The sequence below is a fragment of the Gigantopelta aegis genome, chromosome 6 (assembly GCF_016097555.1).
Source record: "Gigantopelta aegis isolate Gae_Host chromosome 6, Gae_host_genome, whole genome shotgun sequence".
Classification (NCBI taxonomy): Eukaryota; Metazoa; Mollusca; class Gastropoda; order Neomphalida; family Peltospiridae; genus Gigantopelta; species Gigantopelta aegis.
Genome location: NC_054704.1, coordinates 70669952 through 70689439, shown reverse-complemented (window position 1 = coordinate 70689439; position 19488 = coordinate 70669952). Strand labels below are relative to the sequence as shown.

The 19488-nt window shown below is 35.3% G+C and overlaps 1 protein-coding gene across 2 annotated transcripts in view; it reads right to left on the bottom strand.

Annotated features, from left to right (window-relative positions):
* Positions 1-19488, bottom strand: part of LOC121375411 (POU domain, class 4, transcription factor 3-like) — a 98399-nt gene that overhangs the window by 26467 nt on the left and 52444 nt on the right. The window contains exon 1 of one of the 2 annotated variants that reach the window (XM_041502847.1): positions 5007-5145. The exons of the other annotated variant lie outside the window; for it this stretch is intronic. Coding sequence (XP_041358781.1) covers positions 5007-5051 — 45 coding nt within the window. The 5' untranslated portion in view covers positions 5052-5145. Of the gene's footprint in view, positions 1-5006; positions 5146-19488 lie in introns of those variants that run through there. 2 annotated transcript variants of the gene reach the window in all.

The following is a 19488-nucleotide window of genomic DNA, read 5'->3' as shown; positions in this document are numbered from 1 at the left end:
TTACTACCCAAAGCGGCTCGGGGAAAGGAAAACCGTTAGGCAGACGAAATTGTCAACCTGTTTAATTTGACGAGCGCCAATTAAAGCCGACGGGAGACGAAAAGCGTGGTCAGTCACCGCCAGCCGAACACCCGATCACGTAATGGAGGCTGGCGAAAGTAAACGACGATTTATAGCGAAACTCGGCGGTTAACCGCAGGTATGTTACGAATATCCCGTGTAATGCGCTTAATTTGAAAACAAACTCCACTCTTTGCGACATATGGCAAATGTGTAAAATTTACACGACAGACCGTCCGACCAATGGCTAGCTAGCGCGTTCACGGTCTGGTAAATTCGACTGAAAACCGGCAAACCGTTTATCCGATCTTACTATAGAACACATGTCACGTATTTCTTTCGATGATGTGTAAAAATGTAGATAATTTTCGAAGGGGGTGGCACGCGACAGTTTTTTCCAAATATGACCATGTGCAGAGCCCATCATTCTATTTGAAATAAGTCGGGGAACACCGTCTTTCTATGACACATACTTAAATGTGAAACATTTATATTGTGTTGCGGACAATGGGGCGCGAACCGGGCGCGTGCTAGCGCGTGCCTTGTGTTACATACCTTGAGATTAACCGATGACGTTAAAAGCAGAAGAGAGATGGTTGTTATATATATATATATATATATATATTTTTTTTTTAATGTATTTAATAAAACAATTAAAATTGAAATCAATGTCAAAGGTCTATTTAGCGCAAAATACTAGTATTCAAGGTCATTTCTGAGAAGTAACTGTAATAAAATATATGAAAGATTGTTAAATATGAATGATTTCTATAAAAACATTATATGCTTCATCTGGATCGGCATGCGAAAAGCTTTTTTTTTTTTTTTAAATAACCTGTTAAAATAACATTATATAGTTACGTAAATTGCCTTTTAATCATTATAAATCTGATACACGACATTAATTGGTTTATTTCATAACATTTTTCTACATCATGTTGTAGAAGCTAAATTTGCCATAAACATAAACAACGAAATCACTAATGCTTTCAATATATTTATAATTTATTTTACCTGTTATTGCCTTATTATTATTATTTTATTCGGAAGAAAATTTACAGATGTAATGTAGAGTTTAACAACTTATTCAGTCAGTTTATTTTTAATAAATAAATAAATAAAAATTTAAACAAAAATAAAATAAAGAAATAAATACAATTATATTCCGTACAGACATTTTAAAATATGTTTATGTCAGTAGAAAGGTATTTTTTTTATTTTTTTTTATTTTAGTATACCATTTTATAAATGTGAGAACATTATAGAAAACACAACACACCTTATATTTTCACCTGGGTTATAACTATATTATGATACACGCATAAGTATCTACTTAACCAACCACCAAAGTAACAAACCAGCCAACAAACCAACCAACCAACTACTAGTAACTAAACTAAATCCATTAACTTGTGTTATTGTATAAAACTAGATCGCTGAAAAACATTAACTTACGTTTAATACAAGACTACGTAATATACTTATCACTGTTATGCTATTTAGATGGTTTTTCTTCAGTATTTCTGTTTTTAGAAACGTTGGTTCTATTACCATAATGACACTAAAACTCACGAGGCAATTGTTTATTATTAGTGCACGCGCCCGGCACGCGACAACACACGTGCTCAATATAACCGATTACTCGCCTCTTAGTCGCCAATTTTGTTAGAATCAACTTATGACTGTATTTCGTTTGTTATTAGTTGCGTTAAACATATTTTAAACAGGACAATCGTTACATCGGTCGTGTTAAAATTATATTAAACTAAACAATCGTCATGTGGTCTGTCAATAGTATAAGCATTCTAATTACTTTAAAACGCTTGGCCGTCTCGCCGAACAGGTAAGCCAGACAGACAAGCGTTTTAAAGTAATTAAGAGCGTTCTGTTCACTGGGTGGTGTCAATCGCAAATCAAACATACATTTGTTAAATTTGCTTTGTTGATTAATTTGTGTTTTTTTGTTTTACAAATCATGTTTACTGATAGTATTAAGAGTGAATTAGATTCTCACTTCAGAAAACAAATCTGTTCACGTGGGAATTCTAAACAAATGATGGTAAACAATGATAATTGTATTGTTTGTTATACCCTTACCTATAACGACCCAATAAAAAAGTAAAGAAAAGAAATGAAGTAAGCAAATAATGAAAATAAGTAAGCAAGCAAACGAGCAAATAAATAAATAATAAAAAAATAAAATAAATACAGTTAGATACATAGTTCTAAAAAATAAACAAGTGATAAATAAGTAAATAAATAGATATTGAACAAATAAATGTATGTTTAAATTTTTAATCTGTTCTAAAAAGCACTTTGAATATACAGATACTGATGAATGGCTGCAACATTTACAACGGTAATGCATTCATTATATTATATTGAAGCGAATTATTAAGTCCAAGTGCAGTATTTTATTTATTTATTGCTGTTATAAATGTATTTATTTACTATAGCGGATTCAGCATTTCTCACTGAAAACGTTTGTTGATAGTTTATTATCTATCACAGTACACAGTCTGCGGGTACATCTTTAAAAACTGAAGAGATCTTCCGGTACGGAATAACTTTTGTCTCAACTTCGACTTCCGTTTTCAAAACACCGCGTTTCACTTTGGAATGCATAATACCAGTAACATTTCCAAAACATTACACTAAATTATTAATTCGAAACTATTTTTTTTAGAACTATTTTAGTTGTAATACACTTAAACAACATTATATAAATAGTTTCCAAAACGTATAAAGTTACCCCTTAACTCGCATTTCGAGTTTGTCGTTATTGACGAAATGGGGGAAAATACAAACATATTATATAGTTCTTATATATTTGCATAAGCGTACGAGACAGTGGGGCGGAGTGGGGGGGGGGGGGGGGAATGCTCCCTAATGCTGGAGGAAAACCTAAAATTCGGACAAAAACTATAGAGATATTCGGGCAAAATATGCAAACCTGAGACCATTTTACCACGATTCTCCATCATTTTACCCTTAAAGTTAGTTGTAATCCATGTAAAAATGCGTAGTGATTCGTTTGGTAGTAATGCTAATATGAATAAATGGTCTTATCCAGATTCAGGCATTTTCGTTTAATTCGGGCAAAAGCCCCCCCCCCCCCCCCCCCCCCCGTACGCCTATGTATATTTATAGACATTTGAAACGATGTAGGAGGCGGATAGTGGGGGGAGGGTGTTCATTCCCACATCCACAGTTAAAAAAAACCATTCAGGCAAGCTTGGTATAAGAAAACTCATTCTGTAAAAAATATACATGTACTTCTTTGACTGTATTCGTCTAAGTTAAGCACTATTCAGAAGGTACAATTGTTATTTGTTTAAATTTGAAACGTGTTTTTAAAACCATAGACTCATAACATATTCGATGTCGTTGTTGCAAAATTTAACACATTTGGCTGTAATAACAAAAACGTATCTGTTGAAACCATAGACTCATATGATAACATAGATGACTTCGTTGTTGCAGAAGTAAACACAAATGGCCGTAATAACGAAAACGTATCTGTTGGTGTCTGTAGACAAATAAAATGTCGTTTAACTCAGCCTCAATACTTAAGATTAATAATATATAATTGAATATTCACAATTTAAACAGTTAATAACAGCATTTTATATTGGCATTACATTATACATCGTATTAATGTTTATAATAAGCATTTTCAAAACGATTAACATTTTACTAATTTTACTATAAACATGATTTTAGAAAGTAAAGCGCTTTAGACCCTTCAGTATCAGTATAATAATGAACATAAATACTGGTATAACGAGGTCGCGATTTCAAATGTGTATATTACAGTAAGATATGTGGTATTTCGTATACTTGTAATAAACTATCTCCTTGTTTAAATTTTTATATAACGTTTTCCCTCTAAAGAACGCCGTGTATTGTTAAACAACGAAGGCTTTGTAATACATTATGTCCATAACACTTATTACTTTATTGACTATCGAATTAAAATTTAATAAGTAATAGAAATAGTTTATAATAATATAATGAACAGAAAAACGACATAAGAGTAAAATGCTGTACACGTATTTTCAACTGGACGTTTCTTTTTTTAACTAAAAATACAGCGTTTGTATTTTATATTATATGAAAGAGATTTATGACAAACACATATATTGTTTTATATCTTATAAAATAATAAGTTAATAATATTATAGTATAATCGCAGTAATGGTTTCAAAAACGTTTTAAAATACCAGTCCGTATTTAAAGTAAAACAGTACACATATCTGCTTGTTACAATTTCTTTAAAAAATTTAAAAAATCAACTGAAAATATAAACACTGCCATAATGAATATACTTCAATGAAAACAAAGCTTGTGAAATACATTATTTATACTGTTAATAAAAACAACAACAAAACAAACCCAGAACATCTACAATAAAAAATTATCATAAGAAAAAGTAGTAATAGCGATTAATTAAAAATTAATTAAGCAACAGACAAGAGAACGACGAGAATAAATTAGAAGGTTACAGTACACTGAAACTGAATACACAGACAAACCGTGTCTCACATTAAAAGGAGATAGTTCGAATATAAACGAAATACACAACAGTCTCTAGTTATTCTCTTTATACACATAGATATATACATCCAGTCTGACTAATAATTAATATCTCTCCCACACTACTCATTGAAATAACCTACACGCTTTCCACAGTGCTAAAAAGAAAGAAATTATTAATATGTCATTAATATTAGAACATTAATCGCCATAGTGCTGCAAATTATTTATACTAATTGACTGATTTGCTAGTGTTTATCTTTACAGCGCATAATATCACAAAGATTGAAGGTTTTTTTCCGATTTATAAAATTTGTATTACTTCATTCATAAGAAATGAGGAAATACCGCAACAGAACGACTTAATGGAAACAATACAACTAAACACAAAATGTAAATGGTAACCCTACCTGGTGGCCCATTTGATGGGGGTGGTATAAACCATACGAAGACATTGTCAGCTTATAATCAGGAAAAAAAATATTTGACTATTTTAAGAAACTTATATTTATGAATAAACAAAAGTTGTAATTGACAATGTTGCTCCTTAGAAGTTTGCCTTCGTAAATAATGAGTGAGCCGGCACAGTTAGCATTTTAAAGTAGCAGCGATAACATTGCATTTTTACAGATCAATGAAATCCCGTTGTGTTGATTGGTGAAATGGCTACCATCTGACATTGGGACGCCCTCAATAATTATCGTACTAACAACAAACATCAAAGAAGCCGCCGGGGGTCCCGAGCCTCGTTTTCACTTTTCCTACCTGAGAACGACCATTCACGTGCACTGACGCCGCAAGGATAAGGTTGTGGAGGGAAGTCGGGGTACGTTACATGTACGTAAATTAATAAAAAAGAAATAACAAATAATAACTTGATTAGACGTATAAAAATACGGAAACAGTAATTGTGAGAAAATATATCAAAATAAAGACTAAATATCAAAATTGGCGCAGAGGAAAGTGAAGTAAAAATAAATAAAAGGCAGACGGTACGCGCCATATGTTGATAAATCTCCAAGGCTGCGAAATTAACGAACCCTGCTTTAAGTAACACGGCAGTGGCCAAATTCTTAATTAACTGTCACCACTTACACGAAAGAGAAAATTAAATCTACAGGTAATTCCGGGTAATGGTCTCAGACCAAACTAATTTACAGGTAACTAGATTGTGCGCGTCTATCAGTCAGAAGAAAAACAGCATATGGCGAAAAATCTACAAAATTTATGACAACACTTGCCGAAGAATTTTGTTTCATCTATTCAAAGATATACCTGGACTAATCGGTTATATTGTTATGCACATTAAACGTGTGTGCTGTATTTTGATTCGTTCTACCTTTTCTTTTATTTCTTTTTTTTTGCGCATAGAGTTATTAGTGAGAGAATTTTATTTCAAGCTAATATTAAAAACAAAATTACAGAAAAGTAAAATGTTTATAAACTGTATCGCACTCCTTCAGTTTTCACTTTTACTTTTCACACAGAATAGCGAAGTTTAAGTCTATAGGTAGTACTAGACCAAATAACTTCCGGCTGGGTCAAAGTTGGAGGTGCACCGAACTTTTGATAGAGAAGTGAACACCACCAGTCCTGTGATTGGTTATAAATGTGAGTGTGTTGGTTGTAAAAAATAATCGTTTTATCTGGGTTAAAAAAAAAATGCAATTTTATTTCATCTAGTACCAATGTGTCAAGTAGCCTTGTGCTTGAAACATGTATGGGGTACCTGTAAAAAAAAGTACTCGAATTCTTTGCGGAACTAGGGTAGTCATAGACGCTACCCGTTATCTCAGAAACGAGCAGCTTGACCCCCATTTTTTTCTGATTCACTTTAAGTGTGAGGGGTGGTAGTATTTATATCCGTGGCGTTTATGTCGGTTGATACGTTGCAGGTAGGAGTTTTAGCCACATATGTTACTATTGTCGTCTATGGGATTTGATTTGGTAGTATACACCCTACAGCACATATTCAGTGCATAATAAAAAATATTATGATTTTGTCATTTTATTTAATTAAACTATACTGGTTGATTAATTTCTTTTTACATGGTATTTGACTTGTCATATATAACTGCTCTTAAATATGGTATTATATATAGGCAACTAAGATTTTAATAGCAATTTATTTTTATATTAAAAATAGCATGTGCCAATAGTGGGTTAATGTCTTTAGTTTCCATTAACATTGTTAATTTTTTATGTATGAAATTCTGAAAACTCAAATTTGTAAAGAACTTGATTTTTATTGTCATTTTGACATATTTATAGGATGCTAAGTTATATTTTAGACAAAATAGTAGTTTTATGAAAAATTTTAAGTAAATTTGAAGAAAAACTTTACCAAAAACATAAGTAAATTTGTTGTCACTATTGTGCCTTCTATTCTTATGTATACACAACAATAAGGTTGTTAAACATATACTTAGATCTCCAGATCATTTTTTTCTCTTAATAATCACTTAGTTAGCTCTCATGAAAAGCATTTTGAGTTTATACTAGATTCCGAACCAATTTTTTCAGATTTGATTATCTGCCTTGCATTAAGTTGATAATTTATTTTATTGTTAAAGCTGTATTACCTAATGTTACTAGCTAAATAAAATGCTGGATTACAGATTGTAGGAATACATCTAATATACATATTGTATTCATCCGGATTAGAAAATAATGCAAGAAAATAGATGTTCGGGTAATTTTGTCATTTAAAAATAGTTTTTTTCAGTAATTAATCAAAAATAAATGTGTGAAAGCTGCATGATAATTCCAGATATCACAACTATTAAAACCTCCAACTACAGTAGGCTATAAATAAAATATAGTCAGGAATATTGGTGGCTGCCAATGGTTTTCATGGTTCATTATGAAAATCAGCATGGCCGATGGATTTGAAATTCCCACACCTGGTAACTTGAAGACACCCACACCCAGCATACAGGATTTCCTCCCAACACTAATGTTCCGGACATTAAGTCATTACTTCATACAGGTACAGTCATGTTTGTGTTTCCTTCCTCAGACAGTGTATTTTTTTAATACTGATATTTCTTTGATGTGCCTGTTAAGGTCTTCATAATCTAGGGGTCAATCATGTGCATGTGTTTTAATGGAATTCTTTAAAGGGGTAGAGGTACTCTGACTATCTTTGTTGTCTCTATATATATACCTGAGTACACACACCCAACTGAAAGTAAATATCTTCAGGAGTTTTATTTTAAAACATTTTGTTGTTTAATATGACATATTGCATTTGTACAAAACTATATGCAATATATATGTTTTTTGAGGTGTACATTATATTAGGTTGCTCTGTAGAAACAACAGTTTCAGTGAGGTTGTCAGTTTATGTCAGAATACACCAGATCCTGGTTGTCATAAAGACACATAGCTGGACACTTTTTGAAAAATATATGTTATCAGTATAGGTAGTACTAGACCAAATAACTTCCGGCTGGGTCAAAGTTCGAGGTGCACCGAACTTTTGATAGAGAAGTGAACACCACAAGTCCTGTGATTGGTTATAAATGTGAGTGTGTTGGTTGTAAAAAATAATCGTTTTATCTGGGTTAAAAAAAAATGCAATTTTATTTCATCTAGTACCAATGTGTCAAGTAGCCTTGTGCTTGAAACATGTATGGGGTACCTGTAAAAAAAAGTACTCGAATTCTTTGCGGAACTAGGGTAGTCATAGACGCTACCCGTTATCTCAGAAACGAGCAGCTTGACCCCCATTTTTTTCTGATTCACTTTAAGTGTGAGGGGTGGTAGTATTTATATCCGTGGCGTTTATGTCGGTTGATACGTTGCAGGTAGGAGTTTTAGCCACATATGTTACTATTGTCGTCTATGGGATTTGATTTGGTAGTATACACCCTACAGTCCGTCCCATCCTCCTATAAAGATGTGGTTTTTGAGTGAATAATTTCAGTTTGATTTGACGTAAAAAAAAACCAGTAGACGTGTTTTGGAAATAATAAAAACACCCTACTATTTCAGTGTGCAATTTCAAAAACAGTTGGCGCAGAAATAAATAACTTGTAGTAAATTCCATAGTATGAAAAAAGGACTATAATTTATAGAATACTGAATTTTTTTTTATGAGGTTTATAAAATATGGGATTTATAGAATATTAAAGTGTGAGACGCAAATTCCATTCCCCGTAATCCGTATAGTATACTATACGTGTACGTAAATTCTAATTATCCGTGCATACATACGCACACGCGAACGGAGACGCACAAATGGATTCTACTCGACATATTCGCGTTGAAAGCGATCGCTATGGATTACGCATTGCGGTTTACGTATACATATACGAATACGTATTACGGAAAACCCAGCCTCGGTGGTGTCGTGGTTAAGCCATCGGCTGGTAGGTACAGGGTTCGCAGCCCTGTACCGACTCCCACCCAGAGCGAGTTTTAACGACTCAGTGGGTAGGTGTAAGGCCACTACACCCTCTTCTCTCTCACTAACCACTAACAATTAACAACTAACCCACTGTCCCGGACAGACAGCCGAGATAGTTGAGGCGTGTGCCCAGGACAGCGTGCTTGAAACTTAATTGGATATAAGCACGAAAATAAGTTGAAATGAAATGAAAGTATGACGGACAAAAGGAATTTGCGCCTTAGTGTAGTTTACAGAACACTGAATTGATTTTCACAGAATGGCGAACATTCAAGGTAGTCATATAATACTGAAATTTCATATTATGATACATTCAATATTGAAGTTATTATGCAGTTTATAAATGCTAAACTTTTAATATGGTTGTAGAATACTGAGTAGAATACTGAGGATGTGATGCAATGTAATCCCCCAAAAAATTCCCGAATTTTAATATTGTTTATGGAATAGTCAAGTTTAAACTTAATGTTAATTAAATAATAATATGACATGATTTATTTACATATTTGGATATCGATATGATTATAGCACTTGTAGGTATGATAATATTTTGACTAAAACATATTTCATTTTAAAACAATATTAGTATATGATATCTACAATAATATGTTACAACCTAATATATAGTCAACAGAATATTAGAAATGAAAAAGAGGAAATAAACTGTATTATCAACGGGGTGTGGGGGGGGGGGGGGGGGGGGGGGGGGGGGGGGGGGGGGGGGGGGGGGGGGGGGGGGGGGGTTGTAATTTGCTATTGATAGAAAGCTTATATTGTCATCGGAATTGGTATTCCGTGTATTAAAATGATACAAGATTGCATTTTTAAAATTCATTTTTAATTCTCGTGAATTAAGTTCAATATTTTCTTTTCAGGAAGGAATAGAGGGTTTGTTTTATTTAACGAAACATTTTTAATTACGTCGGACAGGATCACACAGAAAATGAGAGAGGAAACCCGCTATTGCTTGGCAATAGAATACTCTTTCCGATTAGCAGCAAGGGATCTTTTATATGCTGCATCCCACAGACAGAATAGTACATACCACGGCTTGTTACACCAGTTGTGGAGAAATTACCCAAATGGGCCCACTGATGGGGATCGATCCTAGACCGACCGCATATCAGCAGAGCGCTTTGCTACTAGGCTATGTCCCTTCCTTTACTTATCAGAAACAGTCGTTTGCTGAGACGTGCCTGTACTTTGAAAGGATAAGATGCACGTAAATACAGTTTAAGCCTAAGCCGCTTGCTGACAACGTTATTATTATCCACTTAGTTCAACATAAGCGAGTTAATAATAATCATACGAAGCACACGTGTAATAACAAGTGTAATGACGTAATTTTGGGAAGAAACGTATCCCCAGTCCTAACTCAGACGGTGCATGTGAAATATGACGTAATGTCGTTGTCTCCTTCTAGTTGTAGTTGAAACTGTTTGAGACGGTCCTTGTTATTTTTCATAATGATAATAATAATAATAATAATAATAATAATAGTAATACGGATAATAAAGAAATTATTACACTCGCGTGTGTCTCTTACTGATTTTAAAAAAAAACTCGTGTCAGGATTCATGTATTGCCCTCGCTCTTGCTCGAGCAATACAAAAATCCTGACACTCGTTTCGTAAAATCACAACGACACAAAAGCTCAAGCTCGTATAATAATATCTATTTATCAAACCAAAGGTATTGAAAATTCCCTCGAAGACCCCCTGGCATGTTTAGGATATCGAGCGCTTGCTAACAATTGGATTGGTACTGTCGTATTCTATCACATCACATTCATTTAAATATTAGGCGCAAAAAAACAACAACCCAGTCTATCGAGCGACAGCGAGCGCTCGCCCCTACTGAACATGCCTCCCATCTTGTTAGACAAACACACGTGCAAATCGCGTGTATTGTGAAAGTAACAAGTTGATTGGTAAATCACGTTCTAATTGCGTCGACGGGGCGCGCACAACTGCCTGCACGCACGCACATACGGTTTACAATCATCGGCATCTCACTTAATTAAATCTCCTTCCCATCCCACTGTAATCGGACTGCTGTGAGTCGGACAGACAGAGAGACGGACCCCCCGCTAGTGTTGTCAACAGCCGAGTGAGCACCAAGATCGCTTTCTCACATAACATTCTTCAAGAGTTGCACGCAAGCCATTGTTTAAGCATCTCGTGGGGGAAGCCAATCAAAACCATAAACAAACTCGGCGATTCTGTTGGTAATTTTTACCATTATCGTTCGTCGCTCGTGCCTTTCCCACCTTCGGACAATGCGTGTACGTCCAGAGAATATGAAAAACATATTTTTTTTTTTACGACACTCCAAATCCGATCTCTGAAATAGGCGGAGTCATGAAGGATGTTTTGGCAAGGTTCTGCAGTCGTGTGTGCAGGGGGAAGGTTTCGGAGGTGGGATCAAAACCCCTCCAAAGCTCAAGAAGATTATCTTTTTTTTCAATATATTTTCCGGGTGACCATGACTCGACCCTCCAGTTATTAACTTCGGTTGTCACAGTCTAGACCCTCTCCTGCTAAAATGTCTGCACCCACCCCTGTATCGGACTAATCCCACGAATCACCGTCAGGTGCTTTGTCCAAAGGAGGATTGACACTCACGGGCCTGATGTGCGGTCGGTCTAGGATCGATCATCGTCGGTGGGACCATTGAGCTATTTCTCACTCTAGCTAGTTCCCCACGACTGTGGTATGTGCTATCCTGTCTGTTGGATGGTGCATATAAAAGATCCCTTGCTACTAATGGGAAACAATGTAGCGGGTTTCCTCTCTAAGACTATATATCAAAATTCTTAAATGTTCGACATCCAATAGCCGATTATTAATAAAGCAATGCGCTCTAGTGGTGTCATTAAATAAAACAAACATTAACTTTAACCAACATGAAAGCACACACCACGGGCGAATGTTTTAGTAAATGAGCGACATTTCGCACAGTCTTGCTATGAGTAAAGTGTGGGTTTTTTAAATACCAACAACATAAACAGCACCTTCCTTCATTACACACACACACGTGACATACACATGTTGACAGTTTTAAATAATTCATTACAATTATTTCCTCAAAATAATTTCCACCTGACATTTGCGCTGTCTCAGTATTTCAGTTAAATAACACTGACATGGCATACACACTATAACGTCGTTTATAATATATAGAAGTAAGATTTACTGTCTTAAAATTTGTTTTGTTTGACGAAATCACTAGAGCACTTTGATTTAATTAATTAACTAGATGTCAGACATTGATAATTCTGACATAGCCTACAGACTTGGATACACCCCGCTCGTATTGTTTTAATGATATAGAACTCTACTGGCATCAAGTCAAACCTACAGTATATGTTTTTAACAAATCCTACTTTTTAAACACTACAGCATATTTTTCACTGTTAGAACCGTTTATGATAACTGAAATCAAACATTACTTATATTTTATTGTTTAGATTATCCATTTCCGTAGAACCGAAGTGTTTCTGGTCATCCTGTTCTTTCTAATATCACAATATGCTTCTTTTTTTCTTTCTTTTTTTTCTTTTTTTTCTTTTTTTAAAACGCACGTGCGTCTGAGAAGTAGCAATTATTGATTGAGTTCTAGTCTATTTTTAAGGATATTTTCCGGTTTTAACGTCACAAACTCTTGTTTCATTCTGTTGTAACTTTATCCAAGTGTGTTACAGGTTTTAATGTATTAGTGTCCATTTTTACGAGTTGAAACTAGGGTGTGCGCCTTTAAAGTGACAGATTCTAGTTGTTAAAACACCACTAAAGCGTATTTTTCACTATTAAAGCCGTTTTCGACAACTGGTATCAGACATTACTTACATTGTATTGTTTAGAATGTCAATGTCCGTCCATCCGAAGTATTTCTGTTCATCCTGGTGTTTGTAATGCCACGGAATCAATATTTCATAACTCTAAAAACGCACGTGCGTTTGAGAAACAACGGTTGTAAAGACGAGCTCTAGTCTATTGGGTTTGGGTTTTTTTTTTAGTGAATTTCCCCGTTTCAACGTCACGGACTCTTGTTTCTCTCTAGTGTATCTTTAGGCCTATTCAGATTATTTACAGGTTTGTTAATCAACCAAACTTACTTTCTTGTTTCCATGGGCTCAAACTAGGGTCTGCGACCTTATTACTTTAAGCACATACGTGTCAAGTATACTGAAGAAGAAAGGAAATGTTTTATTTAACGACGCACTCAACACATTTTATTTACGGTTATATGGCGTCAGACATATGGTTAAGGACCACACAGATATTGAGGGAGGAAACCCGCTGTCGCCGCTTCGTGGGCTACTCTTCGATTAGCAGCAAGGGATATTTTATATGCACTATCCCATAGAAAGCATAGCACATACCACGGCCTTTGATGTACCAATCGTGGTGGAGCGAGAAATAGCCCAATGGGCTCACTGATGAGGATCGATCCCAAACCGACCGCGCATCAATCGAGCACTTTACCACTAGGCTACGTCTCGCCCCATATACTGAAGGGAAAAAAAACGCGAATATTAATTCAGTATTATTTAATTTTATTTATTGTAATTAATTTTGAATCCTATTAGCTTTTGTGTCCATTAAATTTATTAATATCTTGTTTAGTGAAATTAAATATATATTAAAATATACCTGATGTTCTTTTTGTTTCTCTTATTGTCTTTTGTTTGTTTGTTTGTTTGTTTAGTATATATGAAAAACATACATGTATATAACAATTATATTTGACGGGAATCTAACCTACTGCACTGATTCGAATAACATTTAATAACCTCACGACCGACAAATACCTCCACAAAAATGAAAAGCTTATCTCTGCAATCTATTTTGGAACCCCCCCTTTTCAAAATCCTATGTACGCCCATGAAACAAGTTTTCCAACTTGCGAGGCTTTCTCCATAATATATACATAATATACGATAACGATAGATTTAAGCATTTTAAGATATAACAGAAATGAATATTTTTGAAAGAAGGAAAGAACCATCTCTATGTGATCAATAATGTCACATGTTTGTTAATGAACACAACAACCCCGCTCCATACACAAGGCATCACAATCTGATTATGTGTATACGAAAACGACTACATATTATTAACTGATTAGGAAAAACATATTGTTTCATTTATATTTATGTGCATAAAAATATTGCTTTATTGTCTTCTTGAATCATAATACTTTTACAATTTAAAATCAATTGTAAATTTATTGTCTGAAATCTTTGCAATGAAGTCCCTGGGGCAATGTGTCTTTGCCTTTCATAGGAAATGCATTAAAAGAAGAAGAAGAAAAAAACCCACAACGTTTTTCAGAAACGGACCCTAAATTGATTTGCATGGAGGCCAAAAATACTTATACATGCGAACAAATAGATGATGATGATGATAACTAGTTTAACGTGCCAATATACCACTAGGGTTTCGAACACGCCCATCCCGAGTCCGACCTCCGATAAGATCGGTGGCCTGACTCGGGATGGAGGGGGGGGGGGGGGGGGGGGGAGGGTTGAAAATGGGCAGAATTTTGAAAATAGCAATTAGTAAAAACGTTAATAGAATAAATAAAAAAAGAAAAAGGTTACAAGCCAAAAATAAAAAAGAATTGACTGCTCGGCCGATATATTTATATAATTTGGAGCATTTTAGAAGGACAGTCCAAAATTAAATAAGAGAAAGAAGAGAGGATCGGACTATTTAATAATATTACAAAAAAGAAGTAATTTCGACATAAAATTTTGAACGCAGATCTAAACGTTTAAAGTCCGATCGTTAAGGCCGTTTGGGTGCACAGCTTAAAGGGACGAGATGGGTTGCATCCCGTCAAGAAAACCCCCAGATTGACAGTCGATAGACGTTGAAGGTGTAGTGCTGTGCTGAAATACAGATCTTGAGAAGCCGGATCCGTCTGAACGAGTAGAGTATCAGACTAGGATATAGTCCAGTCGTCATGGGTTGGTATAGTGGTGCGGACGGGCCCGACTCCGGAGGATACGAGATGGTATCATTATAAAGCAATGTAAAGTCTAGAAAAAGAGTAGTAGGGGCCGACCCCGCTTCCTATTTCTTCTTAGAGTGGGGCGGTCAATCTTCCATTGCTGGTAGGACAGGCTCGGACATGTAGAGACTAAACGCGAACAACCGTGGCGTTCTGCAGAATGGTCGTCATACGAGTCACGAAAAAACAAGTCAACATAGTCAGACGGAGAAATGACGTGGAGGCGAGGAATCTCGCTGAAAAAGAATCCAACCTGGTGGTGCAGACTGTCGAAACGAGAAGCGTTCCAGCGTTCAATCAGTTCCAATGGCCGCATACATTCCAGTAGAAAACTTCATTTCGCTGACAAAAACAACGAAATGAAGGACGCCCAAGTCGAGCACACGAAAACACGTGCAGTGTGCACAAGCGAAACAAACACGTCTTACCGCGTGGAGCTCCAGACTGGGAATGGAGCAAATAGAAAACACTGGAATGAGTAAAAAAAACCCAAAACAAATTCGGAAATGACGGGTGGGGGTGGGAATACGGATCGAGAAACCCAAAGCCCCCAGGATCCGCGCCTGTAAAGAAATGATTTTCACACTCGAAGTAATCGTAGTAGATAAGACAAGTAATGTCATTCTTTCCATTCAATAATTAATGGATAGCAACATGGTATATAGTGTTATTTGTTAATAACGCTATTTTTATTTTACACCTTTCCTTCGTTGTCCAGCATGTTATTTGTATTTATAACGGATGAGCGGTTATTACTCAAAGTTTCAATAAAGAATTGAATTGATAGTGTAATCCACCTTAGCTTAGCTTAGTAACTGGTTTAACATGTCCATATACCACTAGGGTTTCGAACACGCCTATCCCGAGTCCGGCCTCCGATAGGATCGGGGGTCTGACTCGGGACAGGGATAACCTAACAAATAGGGTCGATTTTGAAATTTTGAATATTAACGCCAAAAGTATAAAAAAGGGGAAAAATGGGGTTAATAAGTTTTGGCTGCGCCCTTAAAGAAAAATATTAACATTCCTTACCTATATAGATTATTAACATAATATAATTTCGGCGCAAATTTAGATGGGCTGGTCTAAAATTAATAATAATTATTAACCAATATTCATTAAGCCCATGGGAGGTTAAGAGGAAAGGGGCTGCCAATCATATTTTAAACAGGTGAGGGTCGGGATGGAGGGGAGGCAAAACCTAAGGCCGAACCGCCTTCGCCTGTAGCCCCAAAAGAATGCCCTAACTCCCGGCATACCATCACCCCCGCCCCCCCCCCCCCCCTCCCCACCACCGTGTCCAACCGCAGTTCAGTCAAATCTTGGCAGCCTACTAGTTGTTTAGGAAGTTATTATAACTTCCCAAACCGGCGTCACTTGAAGAGTGACGCCAAAGGGTTATAAGAGTAGCAATCCACCAGCACTTAAGTTACTGCCTAGTTAGTTACTCCCTCCAACCAGCAGTGAGGAACTTATTTATTTAAAAATCAAGGAAAATACATATTACCCGGTATGTCAAATATTTCTGTTAATAATAACTCATTACATTATTTTATATTTTTAATTTATTATTATTGTCATTATTGTTATTATTATTATTATTAAAAAATAAATAAAATGCATCCAAACTTTAATAATAATATAATACATCACAATCGTTTTTATTACATAAAACATACTACAGTGTATTATTAATAATTATACATTGGATATTTTAAAATTAAATAAAACATGAAAGAGACATGTATACAGAAATAGTAATAATATTAATGGTATTAATATTAATTATTAATAAAATTATTAACACACTGCAACATTGTCAAAAATTCTAGAATTTTTAGAATCATTTTTAATAACATAATACAATATATTAGTAGTGCATGACGTCAGCTTTAAAGGGGCTTTGTGCCTGAACCTTTGTTTCTGATCGTCCTAATAGTTGTAGTAGCCAAAATTGAATTTTACCTCCCAATATTTCATACGAAAAGGGGATGCGAACCCAATACCCTACTAGCCTTAAGTCCGGTGACATAACCTCTACATCACCGAGACTGGTAGAAAGTTAAAGCACATTTATTTATTTTATTAATCATCGGCTATTGGATATCAAACATATCGTACTTTGACATAGTCTTAGAGAGAAAACGTGCTACATTTTTCGATTAGTAGCAAGGGGTCTTTTTTATATGTATATATTCTTTATTGCATTAGGCCAACTGGCCCTTGAGCATACAAAATAACATTAAGTAAATACATTATAAAACAGGATGTGTATATATACATGCATTTCATTATATAAATGCTAACAATGTAATAACAATAAGAGGATAAGCTAATTAATACAACACAATTAAATAATTTAGGATATAGACACACACCAATGTGTAACGTTACTGAAGACGAATACCATTTTATACTTATGTGTCCTGTTTATAATACCATTCGTAGAAGATATATTCCTGAATTTTATACAAGACATCCTAGTATGTTTAAATTTATTCAATTATGTAACAGTGAAAGTGTTCAGTTATTGAGGAAACTAGCTCTGTTTTGCTATAGAGCATTTCAACACCGAAATAATATATTATATAATTAATTTAAAGCTTCTCCAGCATAACTCATGTATAATATTAATATTATTTGTGTCGAGGCATGGAATTTTTAATCCAGATACCGACTCCAAACCCTGAGTGAGTGCTCCGCAAGGCTCAATGGGTAGGTGTAAACCACTTGCACCGACCAGTGATCCATAACTGGTTCAACAAAGGCCATGGTTTGTGCTATCCTGCCTGTGCGAAGCGCAAATAAAAGATCCCTTGCTGCCTGTCGTAAAAAGAGTAGCCTATGTGGCGACAGCGGGTTTCCTCTAAAAAAATATGTGTGGTCCTTAACCATATGTCTGACGCCATATAACCGTAAATAAAATGTGTTGAGTGCGTCGTTAAATAAAACATTTTCTTTCTTTCTTTCAGTAACGTTACAGTTATAACATACTCGGTCTTCGAGTAATACAGCATTAGGTTTTTCCCACCTTCCGGTTTCGACAGATAGCTAATGTGCTGATACACGAAGTCTAGTCAATGCAAATCTAAATTTTTCAACATACACACAGTCTAAATATTGCTTACAACTAAATGTATCTGCGAAATTACGATATAATACAGCTCTTGTAGATTGTACTAGTCGTGATCGCCAGCTCTGTATATATATATATATATATATATATATGTCTTTTAATCTCAGTGTAAATAATTTTAAAAAATGTACTTCGTTTGTAACTCCTTGGTTCAACCATACTTCAGAGAAGCCGGTTTCATTCAATAAATTTCTCACATTTACGGCCCAGTTAATCTTGTTAGGAAATATAACAATGTCATTTAACATCATGTCGTAACACATTTTGACATATTTTCTATTATCGGATTTTATAATTTTTAACCAGAACTTAACAATTCTATAGTGTCTATTTATGATCATAAGGAATCTGCCAAGTTCACCATATACAAAATCGTTTTGACAATTCTGTTTAACCCCAAGCAGTTGTTTACAGAATTTTAGGTGTACTCTTTCTATGTATGTTGCCGGGCTAAAACCCCAGACTTCACACCCATAACATAAGATAGGAAATATTAACTTATCAAAAATACAACACACATGACTTGGTTTTAAAGAAATAAATGGATTCAAATATTTTCTCATCTGAAACATGCCCTTTTGTGATTGACCTACTAACGTTTTCTGCAATTCAATACATCATAATATATGCATCATGCCACAGCCAGGAATGACACATGCCACGGCCTTTGATATGCCAGTCGTGGTGCACTGGCTGGAACGAGCAATAGCTCAATGGACCCACTAACGGGGATCGACCCAAGACCCAAGACCCCTGCGTGTGCTGTAACCTCACCGTGGTGCAGGGGTGTAACATTTTCTTTGAGAATGGCCAATACAGCACAAAATTGAAGTTTTGAGTAAAATTCAGTATCTATCTGTGATATTTGTGTTTTTGCACAGTTCTTTACACTGTTTTTGTTTAAATCTTTAATTGTTTTTATTGATGTTGATCATCACTTTATTTATTTGCATTACTATAGTTTGACACCCAATAGCCGATGTATTTTTTCGTGCTGGGGTGTCGTTAAACATTCATTTATTCATTCATTCATTCGACCCAAGACAGACCGCGCATCAGGCGAGCGCTGTACCACTAGGCTACGCCCCGCCTTGGATGGGCCAGGTGATGAGCGAGCGAGGACATCAATAATAAATATGCGTGCATGGTTGTGCTACCCGCTCCAATACGTTCTGACAATAAAAACTCGATTCGTTTCATTGAAGGAAGCGTACCATTGTCACTTGTATCGGTATGTCATATGACCCAGATGGCAGGCCGAAACAAAAGATCTTATTTCCCAGTAGAAGGTAGCTTTTTCAACCGACGTCTGCACACTGAATGTGCC